The 21,219-nt window shown below is 38.8% G+C and overlaps 1 protein-coding gene across 2 annotated transcripts in view; it reads right to left on the bottom strand.

The window, feature by feature from the left end:
- phf2 (PHD finger protein 2) overlaps positions 1 to 21,098 on the bottom strand; it is a 32,229-nt gene extending 11,131 nt beyond the window's left edge. The window contains exons 1-11 of one of the 2 annotated variants that reach the window (XM_071494034.1): positions 20,740 to 21,098; positions 8,657 to 8,742; positions 8,336 to 8,450; positions 7,794 to 7,954; positions 6,054 to 6,195; positions 5,743 to 5,929; positions 5,358 to 5,520; positions 4,474 to 4,561; positions 4,075 to 4,181; positions 1,052 to 1,143; positions 853 to 942 (exon numbers count right to left, since the gene is read on the bottom strand). In XM_071494034.1, coding sequence (XP_071350135.1) covers positions 853 to 942; positions 1,052 to 1,143; positions 4,075 to 4,181; positions 4,474 to 4,561; positions 5,358 to 5,520; positions 5,743 to 5,929; positions 6,054 to 6,195; positions 7,794 to 7,954; positions 8,336 to 8,450; positions 8,657 to 8,742; positions 20,740 to 20,837 — 1,329 coding nt within the window. In that variant the 5' untranslated portion in view covers positions 20,838 to 21,098. The remainder of the gene's footprint in view (positions 1 to 852; positions 943 to 1,051; positions 1,144 to 4,074; positions 4,182 to 4,473; positions 4,562 to 5,357; positions 5,521 to 5,742; positions 5,930 to 6,053; positions 6,196 to 7,793; positions 7,955 to 8,335; positions 8,451 to 8,656; positions 8,743 to 20,739) is intronic. The other variant, XM_071494035.1, reaches the window with a different exon arrangement.
- Between the last annotated feature and the right edge of the window lie 121 nt (positions 21,099 to 21,219).

Below are 21,219 nucleotides of genomic sequence, written 5' to 3'. Positions count from 1 at the left end.
TTTTTTTTTTAATCATATTGCTTGACATTGTGATATGGGGCATTTATTAACATGTTTGCATTGTTTGGCCTCGATGGAGGTATGTGCTCTACTGTCTAGTTTACACAGCATTTAATGTTAGCATGAAAATCCTATAATTACATTTCTTTTACACCTTGCTTCTGCTCAAGTGCTAACTTCAAGCATCTTTATAAAAGACGGAGTTACATTTTCCCAGTAGGACTTGAACATTTTCTGTGTGGCTTCCTATGGAACAGTTTTTTACTCAACTTATTGCATATTTTAAATTAATGTTATGATACTGCTACTTTTTCACCTGAGCAAAAAAAGTTAAAAACACTGGACAGAAAACTCATATTTTATACTTCATCAGCAGCAAAGGCAGTAGTGTACACCCTGATCTCTTCCCACTGAACACAGCAAAGACCTTAACTTCACTTTTAAATACATAAGCCAAAGCTCAGAGTGTGTGTTGTGTTGGTGACAGAAGGGAAACCAGAGGGGTCATCAAAACAAAAAGGCTTCATCCTCTGGACATTATGAATGTTCTTGTAAATTTCACATTGATGTTCCATGAGGTTAGATGATATTTTGTGTGCAAATCTGACACTTGAAGGAACAAAAGGGTTTGTCCACTGAAAACCACGAATATCCAAAATTAAGAGGGAGATCACCAAATCATTACGAATAATCCTGTGGATTTCATACCAGATTTCACAGGAATCTGATCACTAGTATCTTTGGACAGAGTCTCTCAGATGGCACACCACTCTGTGTGTATAACTACCTGGTGGAACTGTGAGACTGGGTGATTGATCATATTATGTTTAAAGGTAAATAAATTCAAAATACCTCTGACAGTCTGATCTCTTTGGCAAGATCTTTAATGAGCTGTGATGGTTTCATGTTCTCTGGAAGCTCATCTTCATGTTCCAAGAGGGCCTGTCAGGAGGAAAACAGACCAAACCTTCTTTACTTTTAGAACACTAGACACAGAATAGTGACACTAGACACACAGTACATACATACAGTAAATCCTCATAGTTCACACCTGTTTTTTAGTCCAAGCTCTGAAGGCTCCATTGATGATTTTGGCACCATGTATCAGATATGGAGCTGGTTGCTTATTTGCTTTATGTAAACCTAGAGAGGAAGGAATGCAAATGTTATCATTAAACCAGTGGTTACATTTAATCCATGAGAAGTTAAGTCCATTAACTGTTCAGTACAACTGCATCAGCCTCTCTCAAACACAACAGATAAGGTGACACTTCAGCCTCTTTTGTTATAGACACCAAGTGTAGTTGTTGCACTCATAAGTGAACAGGAGAGAGACTCTGTCAACAGTGTGACTGTGTGTTTAGACAAACTGTCCTGTTACCTACATTTACCAGAGCTGAGTCCCAAAACAGCCAAGTGATGAGGAACTCAACCAACATGATCCTGCTCACTCACCCTGGTTCACTGTGCAACCACGGTTTCACCTGTGCTGATTAACGAAAAGCTCCATTTTCTTTTTTCAGCTCTTAGCAGTATAATGAAATAAAGCATACTGTATTTAACTGACTACACAGTATGTACTATATACAACTATATACTGTATGCAGCTTTGTATTTCCTACAAAGAACATGTACTCTACATCACAGCAAACCATTTTGCAAAAATGCAAATGTGTTTTACAAATTTTATTTATTTTTTTCTGCTGTTCCTGCCATCTACTGGTTTCAATTAGTTTTTTTACAATATCTATATGAAGCAAAGCAGCACAGACATTTTAGGTCAATACATGACCTCACCACACAATGATAATGAAACTTTGGTCATGTTGGGTGTGATGTTAAGCACCACTCGAGCAGGTTTCAGGAGTCTGCTACAGGAAAAATGAATGGAAACCGAGGGAAGCCTGAAACCGCAGCAGGAACAGATACACTTTGTCTGCCTGATTGCCCCTGTGTTGATTTGTTCTCAGTCTTTTTTTTTACATGTCGTATATGTGGTGCTGCTGCAAAAATTAACTGCATTTCCCATGTGTACTTCCAAAGACATGGGTTTGGTTTCAGAGCTCTAAGATGCCTTTTTAAGAGAATATGAACATAGAAAAATATACTGCAGATTAAATGAAGAAAAAATCCAAATCCTTGGCTTATCTAGCTTATAAAAGGATAAATAAAATGAAGATGACTCAGATGAGTGTATGAACATGATTATTTGCCCTGATGAGTTTCGTCTGTGCAGAGCCCTTCTCTATTTCAGTGTTTGTCTGTTATATGGCATATTTCACTTGTGTTTTTTAGTTTATGGTTGGTTTTGTGTTTATTTGTGGTTTTGTGTGTATTTTCAGTATATATTTGACTGCTGACTTGAAGACCTCTGTTATGTAAAGATACACCACGTTTAGCTTATATTCATGGTATTTTGTGTATTGTTGTGACAGTTTTATTATTAGTCTCTTGTGTTTGTCCTGTTGTATTATAAGCTCATCACTTTGTTGTAATGACAATAAAAGCAACTCAGCTTAGGTCAGTCTCATGTGTGCTGTGATCTTGTCAAGGAAAAATAATCAAAACTTGCACAGCATACATTCAGCCACCATGTAGTTAAAACCTTGGAGGATACTGGATTTTTGGGTCCGCTACCAATATTTGACAGTTTAAAGGTCCCATACTGTATAAAGGTAGATGTCCATGTGTTTTTGATTATAAAGCAGGTCAAGGTTCTATATTAATACTGTGAACGTATCAAAGCCTCAGTCCACAGAGAAATGCACACAGCCTGTATTCAGAAACTGAGCCTTAAAACCAGCTGTCAGGATTTCTGGAACTCTCAGCCATGTCACTCTCAGCCATGCCCCAAGAACTGCCCACCTGGACCCACCATCCAGCCTTTGCAGGATTTGCTTTTTTAAGAGTGTTTACCCGGCATCTGCTACATTTTTATTCAGTCACTCAGAAAACAATCAGCCAATCAGAGCTCAGAGCCTCTCTTCTGATTGGCTGACTGACCTGCTGTAACTAGAGCTTCAGAGAGAAGCCTGAGAGAGAAGATGTAAAACTAAAATCTGATAAAAATGTTTCGGCCAAAATTAATTTCTAACTGAACAAACTATCCGTTCTCTGTTGGACAAACAAAGTAATGGCTCCAACATTTCTAATTGACCTCAAACAAATCTTTCTGCACTGAATTGTAAGAATGTATGCAGATACCAATACATCTGCAATGAGCTAGAATTGGCTGTCATTGCCGTATTAGCAAACACACTCATACAGTACATTAAGTCATTGATTTAGTGATACTTGAGGTTACTTCTCCAGACTGCATCTCTCAATAACTTCCTTTGTTCAATTAGTTCCAACCTTTGTCAACTAAAGACTTGATTAATGCAAAATTGTGCAAGCACAGTTTTAATGTGGATTTCCTCTTTAATTTGATTTTAACGGCAGAAAACAACTGTCAAAATATCTGTGTAGCCCTTTGAAATGAAGTGGCTCTGCAACCAAAACAGGAAATTATTAATAAGATCAAGACAAAATAGCAGAAGCAGTGAAGTGAGTCTCTTTCCTGCGCTGAAAAATCTGACCTTGAAGTTAAAAAAGAATAATGGTATATTAATGGCACGGCCTTCTGCGTAAGAAGTAGTGCGCACCACACACAATAGCAACATGACTTTAACACACACACACACACACACACACACACACACACATTCATAGAAAATGGTGGAAACATAAACAACTAGCCCAAGCCAGCTGAGGGGAGTTTAAACACAGGCTTGTAATGGAGCAAATGATTCTAGCTGGGCCAAATCTTTTGAAGCTAATCATCTGTGAACTCAGCGATTTAATGACTGAAATAATATTAGAGCATCCAGCTCCTCATCTGTGCAGCAGACATGCAGCCATGCACTGGTGTGGCTTGGAAAGAGACATTTCTGACAGTGTTTGTGCTTTCCTCTGCTTTCATACATTCTTCTGGAGAAATGGTGAGTTAAATGATGATGTAGGTTTACATTAAAATACCACACATTAGAGCAAAAGTGAAATCTATAAATACATGAAAGTCATTTGAGAGCTCACCTTTGAATCGCTCAAGGAGATGTCGTCCCACATACCAGCACGCTGTCTCAAAGTTGGGGAAGGGGTTGAGAGTTTTGACCTTGAGCCGCTTCTCAATTTCATACGCTCTGAGGAGAGTAAACCAAGACCTTTCAGCTAAACATTGTCACGTTATTACCAACAGGTTTGTTGCAACAAACTATGCAACTGACAAGGTATTTGCAAATGTGGAGAATTCATAAAAAGATTGGTGGAATTTGGAGATAAAAACAAGTCCTAAAAGTGGACCCAGTGGAAACTACGGAGCAAGATCAGCCAAGGCCTTCAAGTCACACTAAATCCCCCCACATTAGGCAGGGGGCATGAAAGAAAAACAGCCAATTACAAAACACAGTGACAACAGAGCAGCGTGGTCCGAACCTCATTTGCATCTCCACACTCAAGTTGTGGACGAAGTGTCCAGAGAACCCCAGGCAGTCGACCGGGGTCAGTATTGCATTGATCCAACCTGCGGAGACATCAGATGTCAACCGAGGAAGAAAAGATGGTGATTATAAATAATTGAAGAATTAATAAATTCATTTAATATTCATAATGAAACATAAAAAGGAAAAATATCATTACTTGTTGCAAATTACTTTTTTAGTTGCAATTATTTTATACTATTTTTGATCAAAATGTAATTCATCAATTCAATCTCTACATGTATTAGGCCATGTGGGCATTAATGTAAATCAATAAGCAGTGCTTATTAACAGCAAGCCAGTATTTTTACATGACTTTGCATCAATGTAATGAATTACTACAGACCTTCTGTTATTGGCTATTTTATCCATGTCTCAACTGATCTTCAGGAAAATGTATTATATTTACTGTGACAGAGGATTTATCCGTATATAAATCTCATTTAGATATGATAACTATCTAAATTTAATTAATCCAAATTCATTTCCATTTTGTTAATCATCATTAGGAATAAGAAAAATACACTATCAGGCTACCAAAATTAAAAGCAATCAATAATTTGTTGAATTAATCCAGTCCACAGTGACATCTTCCAATTAATTATTTTGTCCAAACAACAGCAGAAAAGCCAAAGATGTTTCATTTACATTGATATGAAAAACAGACAAGAAGCAAAAACTTCACATTAGAGACGCTGGAACCAGAGAACGCTTCGTCTCTTTGTTTGGAAAAGAAACGACAAAATTAATTAATTACCAAAACCTATATATCAGCTCCGTTAACACACCGCCAACCACACACACATCCTGCTACACTTATGACCCGACTGTAGTCCTGACCTGACGGGATGAACAGAGTCTGGCCCTGCTTCAGAGTGCATTTGTAACACTTGTCCACTTGGTCAGCGAAGAACATTTCGCTGTGATTGGACGATGACCTCCAGCGCTCGTACAGAGACAGGTTGGCAGACGTGGGCTTGATGAGGAAGAAGATCTTCTCTCCCTGCAATCACAAACGCAATCAGATTTTCTGGCATCGTCATCATGTGAGAGATGTAATGTATTCCAAATTTCCTCCTCAAAACCTCCTACAGGAAAATCAGTGCAGTATAAACCGTTTTCGCATCATATTAGAGGCAGATGAAACTGACTGACTGATACATATTTTTAATACATGGCCATTTCTTGGCCCAAAAATACTGGTCTAACCCGAAGCGTGACAGACCTTTAGGATGTGGTACCAGACGGAGGCACCACCGCATTCAATGTGGAAGTCTGTGTAACTGTCTTTCACACAGATGAGACAATATTTGGTGACTTTTGGCTTCCCAAGCAGAGCATCGTCAGGCCAGTAGTTTTCTACCCAAGACAGCCACCGCACAATCTGCGGGCTCTCCACTATACTGTTCATCCTGTCCCAGACAAACAGAGAGAGAAATCAGGGCCATGAGTTTGGCATATTTATAAACCACATCTCATTTTAGAAGCTTCACTTCAGACTTCACCATCAGACAGACATATATACGTAGTGTGCACCTTGTGTCAGAGAATTCCAGGTTGATGACGTTCAACACTTTCTTTCTGTTTGTGCTGTAGTAATAATCCACAAACTCTTTCAGCTTCATCTTGCTGTCGGTCTGTTTGGTGACATCGACGACATCCACGCCAACATCAGGACCTGAGACGATCACAGGGGACACAGAAGATATGATAGAACGAGCTGAGGAAAAAACTATCCTCCTACAGGCTAAACATTTTCTTTAGACAGGAAAATGTTTAACAAATATGTGTTTGCAACACTGTTGATGTAACAAGTGATCTCATCACTGAGCAGCAGAAGACAGGGGTAGTAAAGAACAGAGGCGCCCCCTGTTGAATAGCAGACAGTACATTTTGTGTCCTGTGATTCTTGTGAGGGTGGAAATGAAATTACAAGCTAAAACACTACAGTAAAGTATTATGTCTTTTGACAGTCATCACTTTTAATAAAGACACTCAGGATGTGCAAAAAAAGTAAGTAAAAAAAGGCTTTGAAAGATGAAGCTGAAGCAAATATTATCAATAAAAGTATCAATGCAAAAAATTGTCTTTTTAAGTTTTATACTTTTATTCATGGTAAGATTATATATTATTAGATTATTAGTATTGTTGTGGCTGGTCAAGGTGGATCTAATTTTAACTACTTTGTACACTGAAGAGGTTCATACCTGTAACAGTGTATCATATGTTCTGTATTTGAAATCTTTGTTGAAATGTAAGTGTTAAACGTATGTGTGGTAAAAAGTACACATATATATAAATGGAAATAAATAAAGTACCTGAACTTTGTACTTCAGTACAGTACTTAAAATGTACATGGTCATATTTCATCACTGCTGGAGTCGTGGTAAAAGTAGCACACGTTATTGTATTACAGGGTCTGTTGGTATTGTTACTGTACCTAATACTGTTGCTACAGAAGTTATAGATATAGAAACAACAATAATATTATTGTTACTAGTGGTATAAGTGGCATCACCAGGAGTAGTGACAATTTTATTCAAACCAGTCATTTTAATAGTAGGTGCAGTAGAAGTAGTAGTGTCAGCAGTAATACTAGCTGTGCACTAATGTTAGTAATAATAATTGCTGTAATACTTCTGGTGGTAGTTGTACAAGAAAGAGTTGCAGTGGCATTAGCTATTGTAAAAGCAGCAGTAATAGTAATATTGTTAGTAATGAAGCAGTAGCATCATTGTATTCAGTCCATTAGTCCAGCAGCAGTGGAATTGTTGGTACTGACAGCTTTAGACAGAGGAATACTACAGTCGGTCTGATGAAATACTAGTAACATAGTGGCAGTTACAATACTGTAATGATTGGTAATAGTAGTAGTAGTTGTAGAAAGCAGTGGTGTACTAGCAAAGTAACCTTTATCATAGTAACAGTAACAGCACTAGTAGCAGTGACAGTTGTGTGTACAGAGTGTGTATGAATGGGTGGATTTATGAATGTACGAGTAAGATTAGAAAAACATGATGAGTGCAGTCCATATAAGAGCCCTTCCTTTCAGCTGCAGCGGTATTAGCAGTAGAGGAAACAGTAGTAGTAGCAGCAGTGATGTCACAGCCTGATAATGTAGTCATGTAGCAGAAGGAGCAGTTGTACAAGTAACAGGTGCACTAGTTGAGAAGCTGGAGCAGCAGCTGTAGGAGCTGCAGCGGCAGCAGTAGTAAGAACAGTCGTAGTAACAGAATGGGACGTGTTGTCAGCAGCAGTGATGCTACAGCTCCTTACCAACGTAGTTCTCCACATCACTGATGTAGAAGGTGGGAGCAGGCATGGACATGCCCAGACCATCTTTCTTCTGAACAAGGATTGGTTCATTGAAGCCGTTCTCTTCCAGGTGATCCATGGTCAGCTGACTGCCACTCAGCTTCACCACGACATCATCAGCACTGTAAACCATTCACAAGCCAAATGACACAACAGCAATGTGAGAAATGTCTTTGAATATTAAACTAGAGATCTGATCACAATACAAACAACCTGTGAAACTATCTACGTTGAAAAGTTAGAAGACAGTGCCCCCTACTGGGATTATTAACAAAGTGAGGAACAACGTTGTCAGGAGAATATTGGACCTAATGAAATGTCAGGAGAATATATTTAATATGATCCCAATTTCAGAGTGTTAAGTCTGACTATTACAATTATATAGAAGGTTTAATTGTCACCACATTATCTCACGTCGTTACCCTTTTTGTGGTGTTGACAGTCTGATTATGAGTTGAAAAAAAAATATCTAAAATGCGTCTCTGTGTCTAAAATGTCTTTACCTTGGAAATGTCCTACTGCGAAGCTCCTTTATGAAAACCTGACTGCCATTCTGAACAGCTTTGATATCGGTGCTTTGTCCCGTGTCATGCTTGCTCCAGTTCTTTTTCTTTTTCACTGAAGAGAATATAAAAAAATACAAAAAATAAAAACAAAAAATCAATGTTTCAATTGGAGTACAACAATGCAAGAAATTACTTGGGCGAATAATTCAATATGAAGCTGAGAAAATGAAGCTGTTTCTTTTTTTTCCTTTTGCTAAGAGAAATAAATGATCAGTCAACAACAGTGAATACAGCTCTCCCCTCAGGGCTGCTACTCACATGTGGATTTGCCATGGGTCTTTTCGCAGTTGGGACAGTGATATATGTCAATGTCTGGAGCGTCATCTTCATCCACCCCAACACAGCTGAAACAAGAGAGACACTTCCTGTTTAGTTAATGTGACATTAAAGGACCCACTCTACAGAGCATGTAGCAGTTTGTTAGGTTTCCATGTGTTTTTCCCTGTATATCACAGCAATATGACAGTCAAAGTTTCAGAGCCAGTGACATCATGTCTCCCTTTATTTTCCATTTCCTTTGACAACACTGCTGCAACTAATGACTTTTTTAACCATCAATTCTGTTCTTGATTAATCAGTTAAGTGTTTGGTCAGTGAAATGTCAGAAAATGGTAAGAATCCAATTTCCCAAGGCCCAAGATGATGTCTTCAAACTGCTGGTTTTGTCTGATCAATAATTCAGGTTTACAATAACACAATTATACAAAACACAGAAAAACAGCAAATCCTCATATTTGAGAAACTGTAATAAAGGAATCTTTTGCTTAAAAAAAACTACATAAATGAATTGATTATCAAAATAGTGGTTGATTAATATTCTGTCAATCAACAAACCGATTAATTGACTAACACATTTAAAATCTAAAACACAAAAATGCCTCCAGCAACTATAAGTGTTGAAAATTAGGACAGAAACATAAACCATGAAAAAACACTGGAATAGCCCTTCAGAGTGATTCCTGGTCCACAGTGAAAGACTCTCATATTCACTACAGTATCATATAGTGCAGGACAAAGAGTAAGGACAATGGAAGACAATACAATACATACATCAGATAGTAGACTATAAATATCCATGACGTCTGCAGAAACATTCTATATTTTAGCACTGCGGTTTCACAGCATGGCTGCTGTGAAAAAGGAAGTGACGGTTGAATTAGCATTGAGCCAGTCTGCCTCAGTTTGATGATTCGTGTAATAACCACCTCTACATCTGACAGTTTACATGTGAAATAAGAAACATTAAAAAATAAAAAATAAAAGTTTTACTACTGTTTATGTGTCATGAAACTTTTTGTGACTCATATGAAATTATCAATGCAATGGGTCTCTCATGTGAAAATGACAACTGCAGGAGAGACAGAAGAGCCACTAGAGGCCCTAGAGTGAAGAGAAAGTTTATGATTGTAATTTAACACCAGTGTGGTAAAGTTGTAAAAACATCCATAGGCTTCAGCAGTGATGCAGAATTGATACCAACGTTATAGTAAGTGATAAGAACAAGGAAAAAAAGGTCCAGTTGACTGATCTGAAAACAATGTGTTTGTCTTGTTGGACGTGAGGACAGTGAACACTCATGTCTTCCCTCTATTTACAGCCGCAGCTGTCATGCTCTCGTGCACAAGCAAATTCCTCCCATTTGGAGCCGCTGCTCCCAAACTCAGTGAACTGGGAGTTTCCCTTAATGTTTTCTTTTTTTCCCCCTGAGAGCTCCACGGCTTTACTACACAGTCTACCCGCTTGCACTGGAGGAAAACACAGGAGTGGGTGGGTGTGTGGACGTAGTGGCAATGCCTGTTAATGACGTCCTTAACTTGGAGGCTTGGAGGACAACTCCTCAACTTTGTGCTAAATATGACATGTGCAAGCAAACACAGTTGTTAAGACTCTTCCTGGCAGCTTTTTGTTGCATCAAAGAATTTAAGAACTCAATCAGCATGGCAGTGTAGTCACTGGACTTTGATAATTACATATATTTGTCACCTTGACAACAGTGAAGCTGTGACACATCTCCAGACTAATTCTGCTGACAGGTTTCTGTCTAATGCACCTCATCAGATTACCTCGCCTTGTCTATATCACTGCCATGTTGGTTTCACAATTGATTTTAAGAGTACAGGATGTAGTTTTGAACCTGGGCTATGCCTAAACTACATCTTTCATCACTTTATGAGCTGCAGTGCAGCAGCTTCCTTGAACAGCTCTGAAACTGACTTCAACCTGTTACCTTCCTGTGGGAGGTGCACGAGAAACGACTACTCCTCAAGAAAGACTGATAAAAATATTAAATGACATGTCCATCACTGCTCATGTCATTTACTCTATGTTTTCAAAGATCTGCTTTTCAAGGGTTTGTCATGCAGTTCACCTTAAGGCTGCCATTTTCTTTTTCCAAAAATCAAGTTTGAATCAATTCAAATCAACACAGTTTGTTTAAATGAATTTGAAGTGCCCTCCTGTAGCCTGTGTGTTTTAGCAGATGCTCTGGAATGGATGTTCTGCTTATTTGTCCCTCACTGGCCTGTTGAATATTGAATATATGAAAATTTTGCTTTTTAACAGACGACTACAAATCAAGTATTTAATTTTTTTTTAGGTTTAAGCAGTCATGTTAATTTCTTTGACAGTCCTTGTCCACTGTTATTGCAGCAACTATTACAAAGTAATATGCACCTGGCATCATTTAAACTAAGACAGTTACAGATAGTAATGTTTCAAATTACATAGAAAAAAAAATCCACCTATCCCTGTTTGTGTTCATACTAAGGAGGTGAACAGGAGAAGCCAAATCTTAATAACTTATTGTCACAGAAACATGACAGCACAGTGACATTAGCTCTGCAAATGAAAGGTAACCTGATGGACCTGATGATGAGAAATGTGTTTATTCAGAGAACATAACATATTAGAGGCAATATCCTATAGTAATTGCAACTGCCTTGACCCTGCTGCCATAAACAAGCAAGTAGCTTCCTAAACCTAATATCCAACCAGAGGGACTAAAAATGGCGTACACTCCTAGCAAACAGCTGCTGTGGCCACAGCTGGAGAAAAGGAAGCAATGCCACAACTAAAAGACTTCAGTTTGTCCTTAAAAAGAACCACTTCAAGACATATTCAATATTGAATATAAAAGATGACATTTCTTCGTCCTACACTGACAAATAATAATGACATATTATTATGACATCTATAAAAATTTGTAAAAATGTCGTGAATGACAAAAATATTTCGTTTATTTTTCATAAGATGCTCTGAAAAGGTTACAAGCAACATGGATTTAATATTCTGTACAGCTCAATCAGGTTTATCTGAGTGCCAGGTTGCTAATGACCTGTCCTCAGGACATATGCCACTGTTCTGTACAGTGATCAGTTCAAATTGTGTCTTAAACCCTTTTTACACCAACATTTGCACGGACAGTATAACCAGGTTTTTTGACTCCTTTTAAGCTGCCAGATGAGTTTGTCTTTCTGTTCCAGAGGACACATACAACTGCAGGGAGCAACATCATTACATGCAGTTACAGAGAACACACACACACAAACACACACACACACACACACACACACACACAGATGCAAATTCAGTGAGCTGCTAGTTGCTGTGCAGACTGGTAAAATAGATCTGATCATGGCTCATAGCCTCGTTGGTGCTCCTGTAAAGTGCAGGACACTTTGGTCTGTGATTGTGTATTTGTAAAACTTATTGAAGTGAGCCCCGAGCTCAGCTCACTCTCAGCAGAAGGTGTAGCCGCAGTGTTTCTGGGTGGGTGGCAGGTCTGTTTACAGTGTTTGTGTGCTCTGCAACATGCCACAGAACACAAAAATTAGCTTGTTCACACAGTTGTCGTGTTTACATCACTGATGATCGACGCTGATAAACACCCGCAACCACTGCAGAGTCATTTGACCTGGGAGTGACCTTTGTGCCTTTTTACTTTGATGGTAAAGGGTTTTAGTGGGTTTTTTGAAATATAAAAGGTGCCATAGTAAATATTCTGTATGAAAGGATTAACTATCTGTTCTGACAGCATAAAAGCAAATGCAATAAAAGCAATGAAGCTGTAAATCAAGTCAAACTTATGTCATTTGTTCTTGTTTATTGAGAGCTTTAACTGAGAAAATCACGTGCCACGTTAGCTAGCCTTGGTATGCTAGTGGCTAGCCTAGAATTGCTTATGACTAGCATAGTCAGTTACGTATCCACTAGGTCACTGCAGTGGGAATGAGATATCAGGCCCGTTGAATGAATAGCTTGCTTGGAGAGTGCGTTGCTCGCCTTAGAGAGTGATAGGTAAGAGACACTGGCAGCCTCTCGCTGACCATCGCTGGCCCATCAGTGACTACATCAGTTGCCAGCATTGACATAGACAGAGGCTCCATGTCTTTGCTGTTTTGATTTTGAACATTAAAAAAAATCTGTCCCTCACAATTCCTCTAACATTATATAAGAGCAATAAATTAATAAAGCAGTGCAATAACAGCAAATATGATGAACAGGTATGTCTATCTTCCTCTCAGGTACTTTCACCTGTTCAAATAATATATGAGATAAAAGTTAGCAAAGCAGATTTTGGTCAAACTGGTGCAGTTTTTGTGGTTATTTTGTTTTGTGCACACATACAAAGTAATATCATCACAGATTTTTTACTATCATGATATACAACCTGCAACTTCTTAAATGTTACAGGGTAGCAACATGGCAAACACGAAGAAAACCCTGTTAACTCCTTGTGGCTGGAACCCATTTTATTTTTAAGAGTCCAGACTAAACTCCAGATTATAAGAAAGTGTTGGAATTTCTGGACCGCTTAGCAGAACATCTGAGCTCTAAATATATGTTAAGGCAAAATAGAATAATAAAAACCAAAATAATGACAAGTATTCAATGCTACTTCCCTCATTGGTTTAGTTAGGACAGGATGAAAAAGCCTCTGAAAAAGCAATCAGACTAGGCAACAACAACAATACAACTTGCAGGATTTACTACTACTAACTGCAATGACTGTTACTGTCTACTAATGATACTAATAGGCATATATCCATCTACGAGACCTTCTGTGGACAATATTATTTAGGACGTGACTGATAGATGCGGCCGAAAACTGGTTGGCTAGTTTTTGGTAGCAATGCTAGGCTTCTTGTACAATACAAATGTAAACCAGTAGAGAAGCTACGAAACACCTATGCTTGACATGTGTAATTTAAAAACAAGGCTAATGTATGTCAACAACCTGCATAGTTCTTTTAGCTCTGTTTAGGTTGCACATTAACAGAAATACTGTTTCTGTGGCTCAAATGTAATCACCATCACAAACTTTTCAAATGTAAAAATGATTTGAGCTCAATGGAGGCCAGCAGGTGGCTCTGGTGAAAATACTCTTTAAACTCTTCATTCATGCAAACATATATTATATTAGTTTTTGACAAGGACATGTAATGTTTCCTTTAGTGGTTTTACATTTTCAATTTGTGAACTGCAGTGGCAGTAGGCTACCTCTAGATTTCCTGTATAATACGGGATCGTCCCACATTTGAAGTAACAGTGGACTGGAGAAGTTTATCAATAAGCAATAGACTGACAACCTCTATGTGCAGTGAGAAAACATATGTATGATGCCTTTTATACATAAAAGTAACCAAACAGTGTGGTGCACTGATGGCTCATCTGGTAGAGTGTAGGTCTTAAAGGCTAATGTCAGTCCAGGCCGTTTGCAGCATGTCATCTGCTTCCCTCTCTAACACTAACTGTAAAGCAGTAGTCACTGCATTTTTGTTACCCTTCATGTTTGTGGGTTATAGGAACATGAAAGAGTGTGTGTCGGCATTAAGCAGGCCACAGATTCCCTCATTTAGCTAAAGAAACAAACAAAATCATTTTTTTTAAATGTACGCACAGTGCATATAGGATTTTGGCTGCCGGCGCCACTAGTGAATTGAACCCACACCCCACTGCACTGTTGGTCACATAACCCTCATCTTGCACCTTACAGTCCCTGGAGATTCTCCCAGGGCCATTTTGGAGATTGATCGCTAGTGTTAGCTAACTGTGCTATAACACAGAAGAAATTTAGAAGAAAGATATGTCTGTGAATCCATGGAGTCATATTCTCCCATATTTCAAAGTGAATGATCCAATGAAGCAGTTGCTGTTCAAAATCAGCTTAAAGTGGAGTCGGCTAGTGGTGCTAGCAACTAGCTAGTTAACTATTTGAGACACCCCAGATAATGCCAGGTACTGTACACACAAATACTATGGCTGGCATGGCTGACTAACAACAGTCTGAACATAAAATGACTTAGGCACGTCGGGGAAATGACTCGCCACTTATCAAAACAACACATACATGAGATGTGTCTATGGTCAATACAAGGTTAGGAGCAATACTTTAGACAGCTGATGTATAACCAGATGTTCAAAGTCATTACTGCCAGGTCCTGCAATGTCCAATATAGCCGAGGGTGGACATGTTACATCACCTGAAACATTTCTACTAAATCTTGTTACAAAAACTTGAAGAGGATGACTGTGATATGGGTGGTATGAGGCAGTGATAGACTGTAATATATTTACAGTTTTTCCACTTTGTCTCTGGAAACAAACACTTGCTTATGCTTTTCTTTTAATGTTTATCTCAAATGCTGTGAATGTAACCAATGAAATTCCATTTACATCCATTGTATTGAGGCAGCAAGAGAAATCTCCCCAGAATAAATAAAATTAATAAATAAACAAAACTACACAGCAAGATGCTATAAGGCTGTGACTTTTAACACTTTTGGAAATACAGTAACTGACAAACAGCCAGAACCAAAGACTGGGATGTCACGTAGAGAAAGAGTAGAGCTAATCCACTGACAGTCAGACTTTGTGGACTTCAAGTCAGGTCAAGACTAGTCTGACTAACCAGATGTAGGCTGTGGGTATAAGGCCTGGCATTGGTGCCTATTTCAGGGGGCATTCTCATCCCTCTCCGCTTCCCCTGACTGTTACCATTTTTTAAATTCCCTTTGCTACGAGAAACAACAACAACCTCCAGTTTTGCAGCCTACATGCTGAAAATGGCAAGTTTTGGCAAGAAATGGATCATGCAACAACACTGTCAACATACGTCTTTTCCATTTTTTCATCTTTCCGGGGAATCTGCCACTTCCACTGCAACAAATGTTCCTTCAAAAAGTTCCCCTCCAACACTATTTTACAGGAGCACCATCACTGCATCCTGGGCTCAGTGCTGCACAAGACAATTGTGATTGGTTTAAAAAAATGCAAACAAGCCACAGCATTTTCCCCCCGTAAAAGAATGATAATGGGTGCAGCCATTCTCCAGCACTGATACAATGCTGTGGAGATACAGTCGGTCTGGCTATGATTGGACCCAGTCAAGACAGATTCATAAATGCTTTTGACATACAGGAGTGACAGATTGGAAAGTGACATACTGTATATGATTTATTATACTATTGTGTCATTATTTGCAATATAGATATGAATTACTTCCTTACTGCATAGTGGTGCAATTAATTTATATATTTTTGCCTTATACTGCATGTGCTGTGTGCATGCATGCAAGCATGTATATTTTATCTATATCATGTAGCAGATGCAGGATAGTCCATTGGGGTAGTGAAGTGGAAAATGACACGGTCTGACAAATACGGTGACAGTAGGTTTTCAAGGTCTTACTGCACTGAATATATATATTGCATCTAAATCACAACTGAAAGGAAACTGATTTATTATTGTTAGGCTTTGGATTTCATGTGAACTACAGTAAATGATAAAATAACCCACAACATGTGTACTAAATCTTACTTTTGGTAATTTCTAAATCTTACAAACTCATATTATTGATTTGTTCAATACAGAGACTTAACTGAATACATGAATAAGCTACTGGACAATTTTGAATTTCCCTATAAATCAAGTATTTCTTGTCTTATATTTTGATCTTATTTCAACACAAAGTTGTTTAAAATTGCATGAAAAATTACTTAAAAGAACTTTTTACAATGCAGATCTTTATTTGATATAATAGCATTGGTCTCATCATTTTCTGTTTCAGTTTCAGACTTGAGCAGGTCATTGTTTTACTTTTTTTTCTTTAAAAAAAATAATAATTAAAAAAAAAATTGTAGTGTGTTTGGGATAATTGTCAATTTAAAAATGTCTCTTCTAACAACTATCTTGAGACTGGAAGTCATCTTTTTTTCAGTATTTAGGTAAATTTCTTTGTGCCATCTATAAATGTTGTGTCCATTTCATGCTCTGCACTCTTACAGCCTAATATCCATATTTCATGATTGGCACTGTGGTGGTCCTGGCCATGTCCACACCAAACATGCTGGACCCCATTTGATTCTTTGGTAAAAGTTTAATTTTTTCTTTTTGGTCCCATCCATAGAGTTTGACTTCATGCATTTGCTCCAGATTATGTTCAGTAGCTACTGATGCTTTGTACTCTCTCCCATCTTTATAAAGTTGCACAGTTTGGCCCAGCCACTGCACACTCAGTTCCTTTCTCTGTGAACCACCAGAAGGCTTTTATTGTGAAGCAGCTGCAGGATATGTTCGGCTTATTTCATGCTTGGCAGCTAAACACTTTTTGACAGTTGTTTCCAGTGGTGGAAGAAGTGCTCACATAATCTAAAGTCAAGTACTAGTTCCACACTGTAAATAGTCCTACATTTAAAATTTACTCAACCAAAGTACAGAACAATTATCAGCAAAATGTACTTCAAGTATCAAAAGTAAAAATATCCATTATGCAGATGTTACTGTTATATTATTCTATTACTGAAAAACACATTGCATGTAGAACTTGTAAGCAGTACTTCAATGACGACAAACAACTCCCTGAGATCTTGCAGCTAGCCACAGTGAATGCTGTGTTACAGAGCAGATTGCTGTAGGGCAGGTGAGACATTTCAGTAAGTAAGTAAGACGAATCTGGTCAGGTCTAAGACCTGTTTCACTCTTCGGACTGGTTATCTCTCTGGAAAAAGCCATTTACAGAAAGAAGGATTTGAAATGTAATTGGTGGTCAGTGAAATGTCAGGTGTGTACAAGTGAAATGATTACATACAGTAATTATTTGCTATAATTATGTCCAGTAATTACCAAGTAGTTGCATGCAGTTGACTTGTCGAATCTAAAGAGCTATTTGATAATTTTATATTATGACACAAAGCTGCAATATGTACTCAATCATCACAGTGTTCACTGGTTTAATATTTGTGTTATTTATGGAGTAATAATTGTAAACGATAACATTCACAGACAGACTGTGCAGTAACTGACCAAGCGGCAGCTCCTTGCTGACTTTGTAGTAGGAACAAAAAAGGAACCCACTAAGAACAGTTCTGAATTTATACTGGCATAAACAAATAGCAGTGACATTAAGAAAGACAGCTGTAATATCAAGCAGTAACACATTGTAGTTTGACATCAACTACAAAATGTTCTGAGGCCTCAAGAGAAGAAATACTGCAGCAATGTGAATTTGCAATGGTTATTTCCACTGTTTCCAATGTTACTAGAATGTGTTGTTAACGCCAAACTATAATGTATCAATGTTGTGTTTAATAGTTATTACAACATTGCTACAGACAACAAAGGAAAAGTGCAAAGTTCTGAGAAATGTGTTCTTACATGCATTAATCATGTTTTGTTCGGTGGAGGCAAAAGAACCAGAAAAACAAGCTGACAAACAGTTTTGACAAACTATCATCACATCAAGTTGCTAAGTCCAGTGTTCCCTCTCCTTTAGCCTTGGTTTGGTCTCCTCCAACTCCTGAGAAAAATACCTGGTTCTAAAAGTGTTTGACACTAACTGCACAGGGAGGGTTATCAGAGCACTTTCCAAAAACAGCCGCCTGCTGCTTTTCTAAAAAGGATCATTGACAGTGGTGAGGCTGAACCCTGCCGTAAACTGGGGGCATGAAATAAAAAAAAATAAAAAAAAAGAGGATAAGAAACCCAGTGAACCTGCAGAGTTTGGCAATAACTGTCTGGGTTTGTCTTTACAAGTGACCCCTCACAATACACACATTAAAAATATTGCAGTTTTAGAAATCCAACAATTTCAAAACTGGCTGATGTGCATATTGGGCCTTGATTATTCAACAAGGGATCAAACAGAAATGTACAGTAAAAACAAGAAACTGTGGTTTTAGGAGAAGTTAGAGTTTGAACCTGATCAACAACAGCTGGGCACAATAACTGCAGGCAGCATCTTAAAAGCTCTCTCCTGTGACTCAGACATGGCAAAACCAAGGTGACTCTGGATGTGGATATGAAGCTTGTGAGTTGTAGAAATGTGTAGTTTTTCCGTTTTGGTGGAGCTGGGCCTGCACATTCTCCCTGCTGTGGGACTTTGTGAAGCTGGGCTCAGACCTGTCTTTGTACTGAATGCACAGAGAAACTGATCCCAGTCTTCTTATCTGACTCTGTGACAACAAATGAGCATGTGTCCCAAAATATGTGATGTTTACTTAGTACCTTTGTGCTGAATTGAATACGACATTCTCAATATTACACGCTGTGCTGTTATTATTTGTATTACGTCTGGTTACAACTAGTTTAATCAGGCTGCCACCTACCTCACCACCTATCAGCCGTTTTGGTTTTATAGCTTGACAATGTAATGACCAGTAATTATTTCCTCTTGCCAGATGAAACGTGTACTACATCTCAGATAATGGTATACAATAAAACAAAAGGTAAATATACTATATCTTGAGCTCATGATAAACAGATCATTTAGATGGCTCAGGACAGTCAATCAGAGGAGCACCATACTACACATGGGATGCCTCAGGGTTCAATTATTGTTTCACTGCTTTTCATTTTGTTCATGCTGCAACTACGCACCATCATCCAGGGACGCCACGGATTATAATCATGGTGATAACCTATAGGACATATAATGTGATAAAATACTCTATGGAACCTTCATTACAGAAATGATACCACAGATCGACTTCCTCTGACACAATATAAAGTATGCACATTCAACTTTATTACATTATTGCTTTTTCTCCAGTCTAGAATTACATTTGATATATAGCTTATTTTAACATTTATCACTTATAACTTGATCCTATAATTACTAAAAGAGTTTTCTGAGTTTTTGAGATTTGATTTGATTATGATATGGTAAGCAGTATGAATAGCAGTATTAGAACATATAATTAAATATAATTTTTCTACAATATGTATGTTTTGCATTCACTGGTGATTGTTTGGTTTATGGTGATAAATGGCTGGAGGTCACGGCTTGTCCTCAGCATTTAATTCACTGCTACATAATGTAATAAAGCTACAGACAGCCCAGGCAGCCAGGGGGAGCATTAAAGGGTTAACGTTCAGGCGCGTAAATACTGTTCATTGCTCTGAAAGGCTTGTTCGCCCAACGAAACGCGGTTAACAAATGATCTATCCCAAAAGGACACCCGGAGTGCAGCCGAACAGCTTGAAACATGCTAAAAGAAAGACGAGTGCAGGGACAGACTTGTGCAGCCACTAGTACAACAACAGGAGGAAAATATGACAAGATGATAACAGGGATTTGGCCGAGATCGTTGCAGCTTATGTACGGCGGGGAGAAAGTGATGAGCCGCTGCAAGCGATACGTCTCAGTTTAATCACAGTGAATCAAAACAGCAGTGACCTGTAACTCAAAGCACTGACACACCAGCTCACCGTGTCTTGGTATTTTTTCTGTTTTCTCTGTTAAAGCTTAAGTACATCCAGCCCGGGCTATTGTCAGCCATAGCTGCTGCCTGGCAGGAATGCCGTACGGGGCTGAGCTCAGTCTCGGGTCGTGATTTTCATCCGTGCTGTGTAAAAACACCCCGATAAAGCAGAGGAGCACGGTTAGAATATGTCAACATTAACAGACACTAAGAGCGGACTGTCGGCCCTAAAGCGGCCGGAGAGATAGATGGCAAATCGGAGACAAATGCACAGCGAGTCCGCCGAAGCTTCCCCCGCTGCCGTCCGCTCATTACAACGGGAACGGTTCAGCTCGCGGCTCAGCGGGGATGTTAAATGCCCATTAATTGTAATCGATATAAGAAGCCCACACCGAAATCATTCTGCATACCACTGTATTTATATAAGGGGAATCTGCTTTGTGTTATTCGCGAAAAAATGTCACAACGCTGGTCGGCTATATTTAACTCCGCCTTCTTCTTCTTCAAGCGGCCTCTCTTCAGATGTAGACGGGCGACTAAGAGCCACAAAGCTGTCAAACGCACCGAGACCTCGCCATTTTTGTTTGTTTTCCACAAATGCAAACCGCCTCAAAAACACCACGGTGAACAATCTGGCCTTACCTGCCGTGGAACCAGTCCTTGCAAGCATCGCACTCGATCATAAACTGGGTCACGTCGTAAGGTAATCTGCAGATGCAATATACTGGTACAGTCGCCATGTTCAATTCACAACTACGTCGGGATAGACTAGGGGGGCTGCAGGAGGAACAACGTCCTGCAAACAATATGATCCAATATGATCTTCCCCAGAAAAAAAGCCAGGGGCAGTCCCGCCGGACACATGAACCTAAACGCACATCTCCATCACACCACGGCCGTGTTTGCGTTCATACGGGGAGGTGGAAACGATGGAGCCTCGTCGTAGCAAGCTTTCCTGAAATGCATTATTATTATTATTACTATGTGCATGCCCCCTGGTGACTGTACGGCACCGAGGCGGTCATGTAAGGAGCCAGAAGAAAATGTTGCCTCGATGTCACTGCGAGATAAATAAATAAATAAATAAATAAATAAATAAATAAATGTGAAAGTTACGTCAGG

Source organism: Trachinotus anak, unplaced genomic scaffold (assembly GCF_046630095.1).
Source record: "Trachinotus anak isolate AG129_WGS33_773 ecotype Australia unplaced genomic scaffold, CSIRO_AGI_Tana_v1 ptg000013l, whole genome shotgun sequence".
In the NCBI taxonomy this organism is placed as follows: domain Eukaryota; kingdom Metazoa; phylum Chordata; class Actinopteri; order Carangiformes; family Carangidae; genus Trachinotus; species Trachinotus anak.
This window is presented reverse-complemented; position numbering and strand designations above follow the sequence as displayed.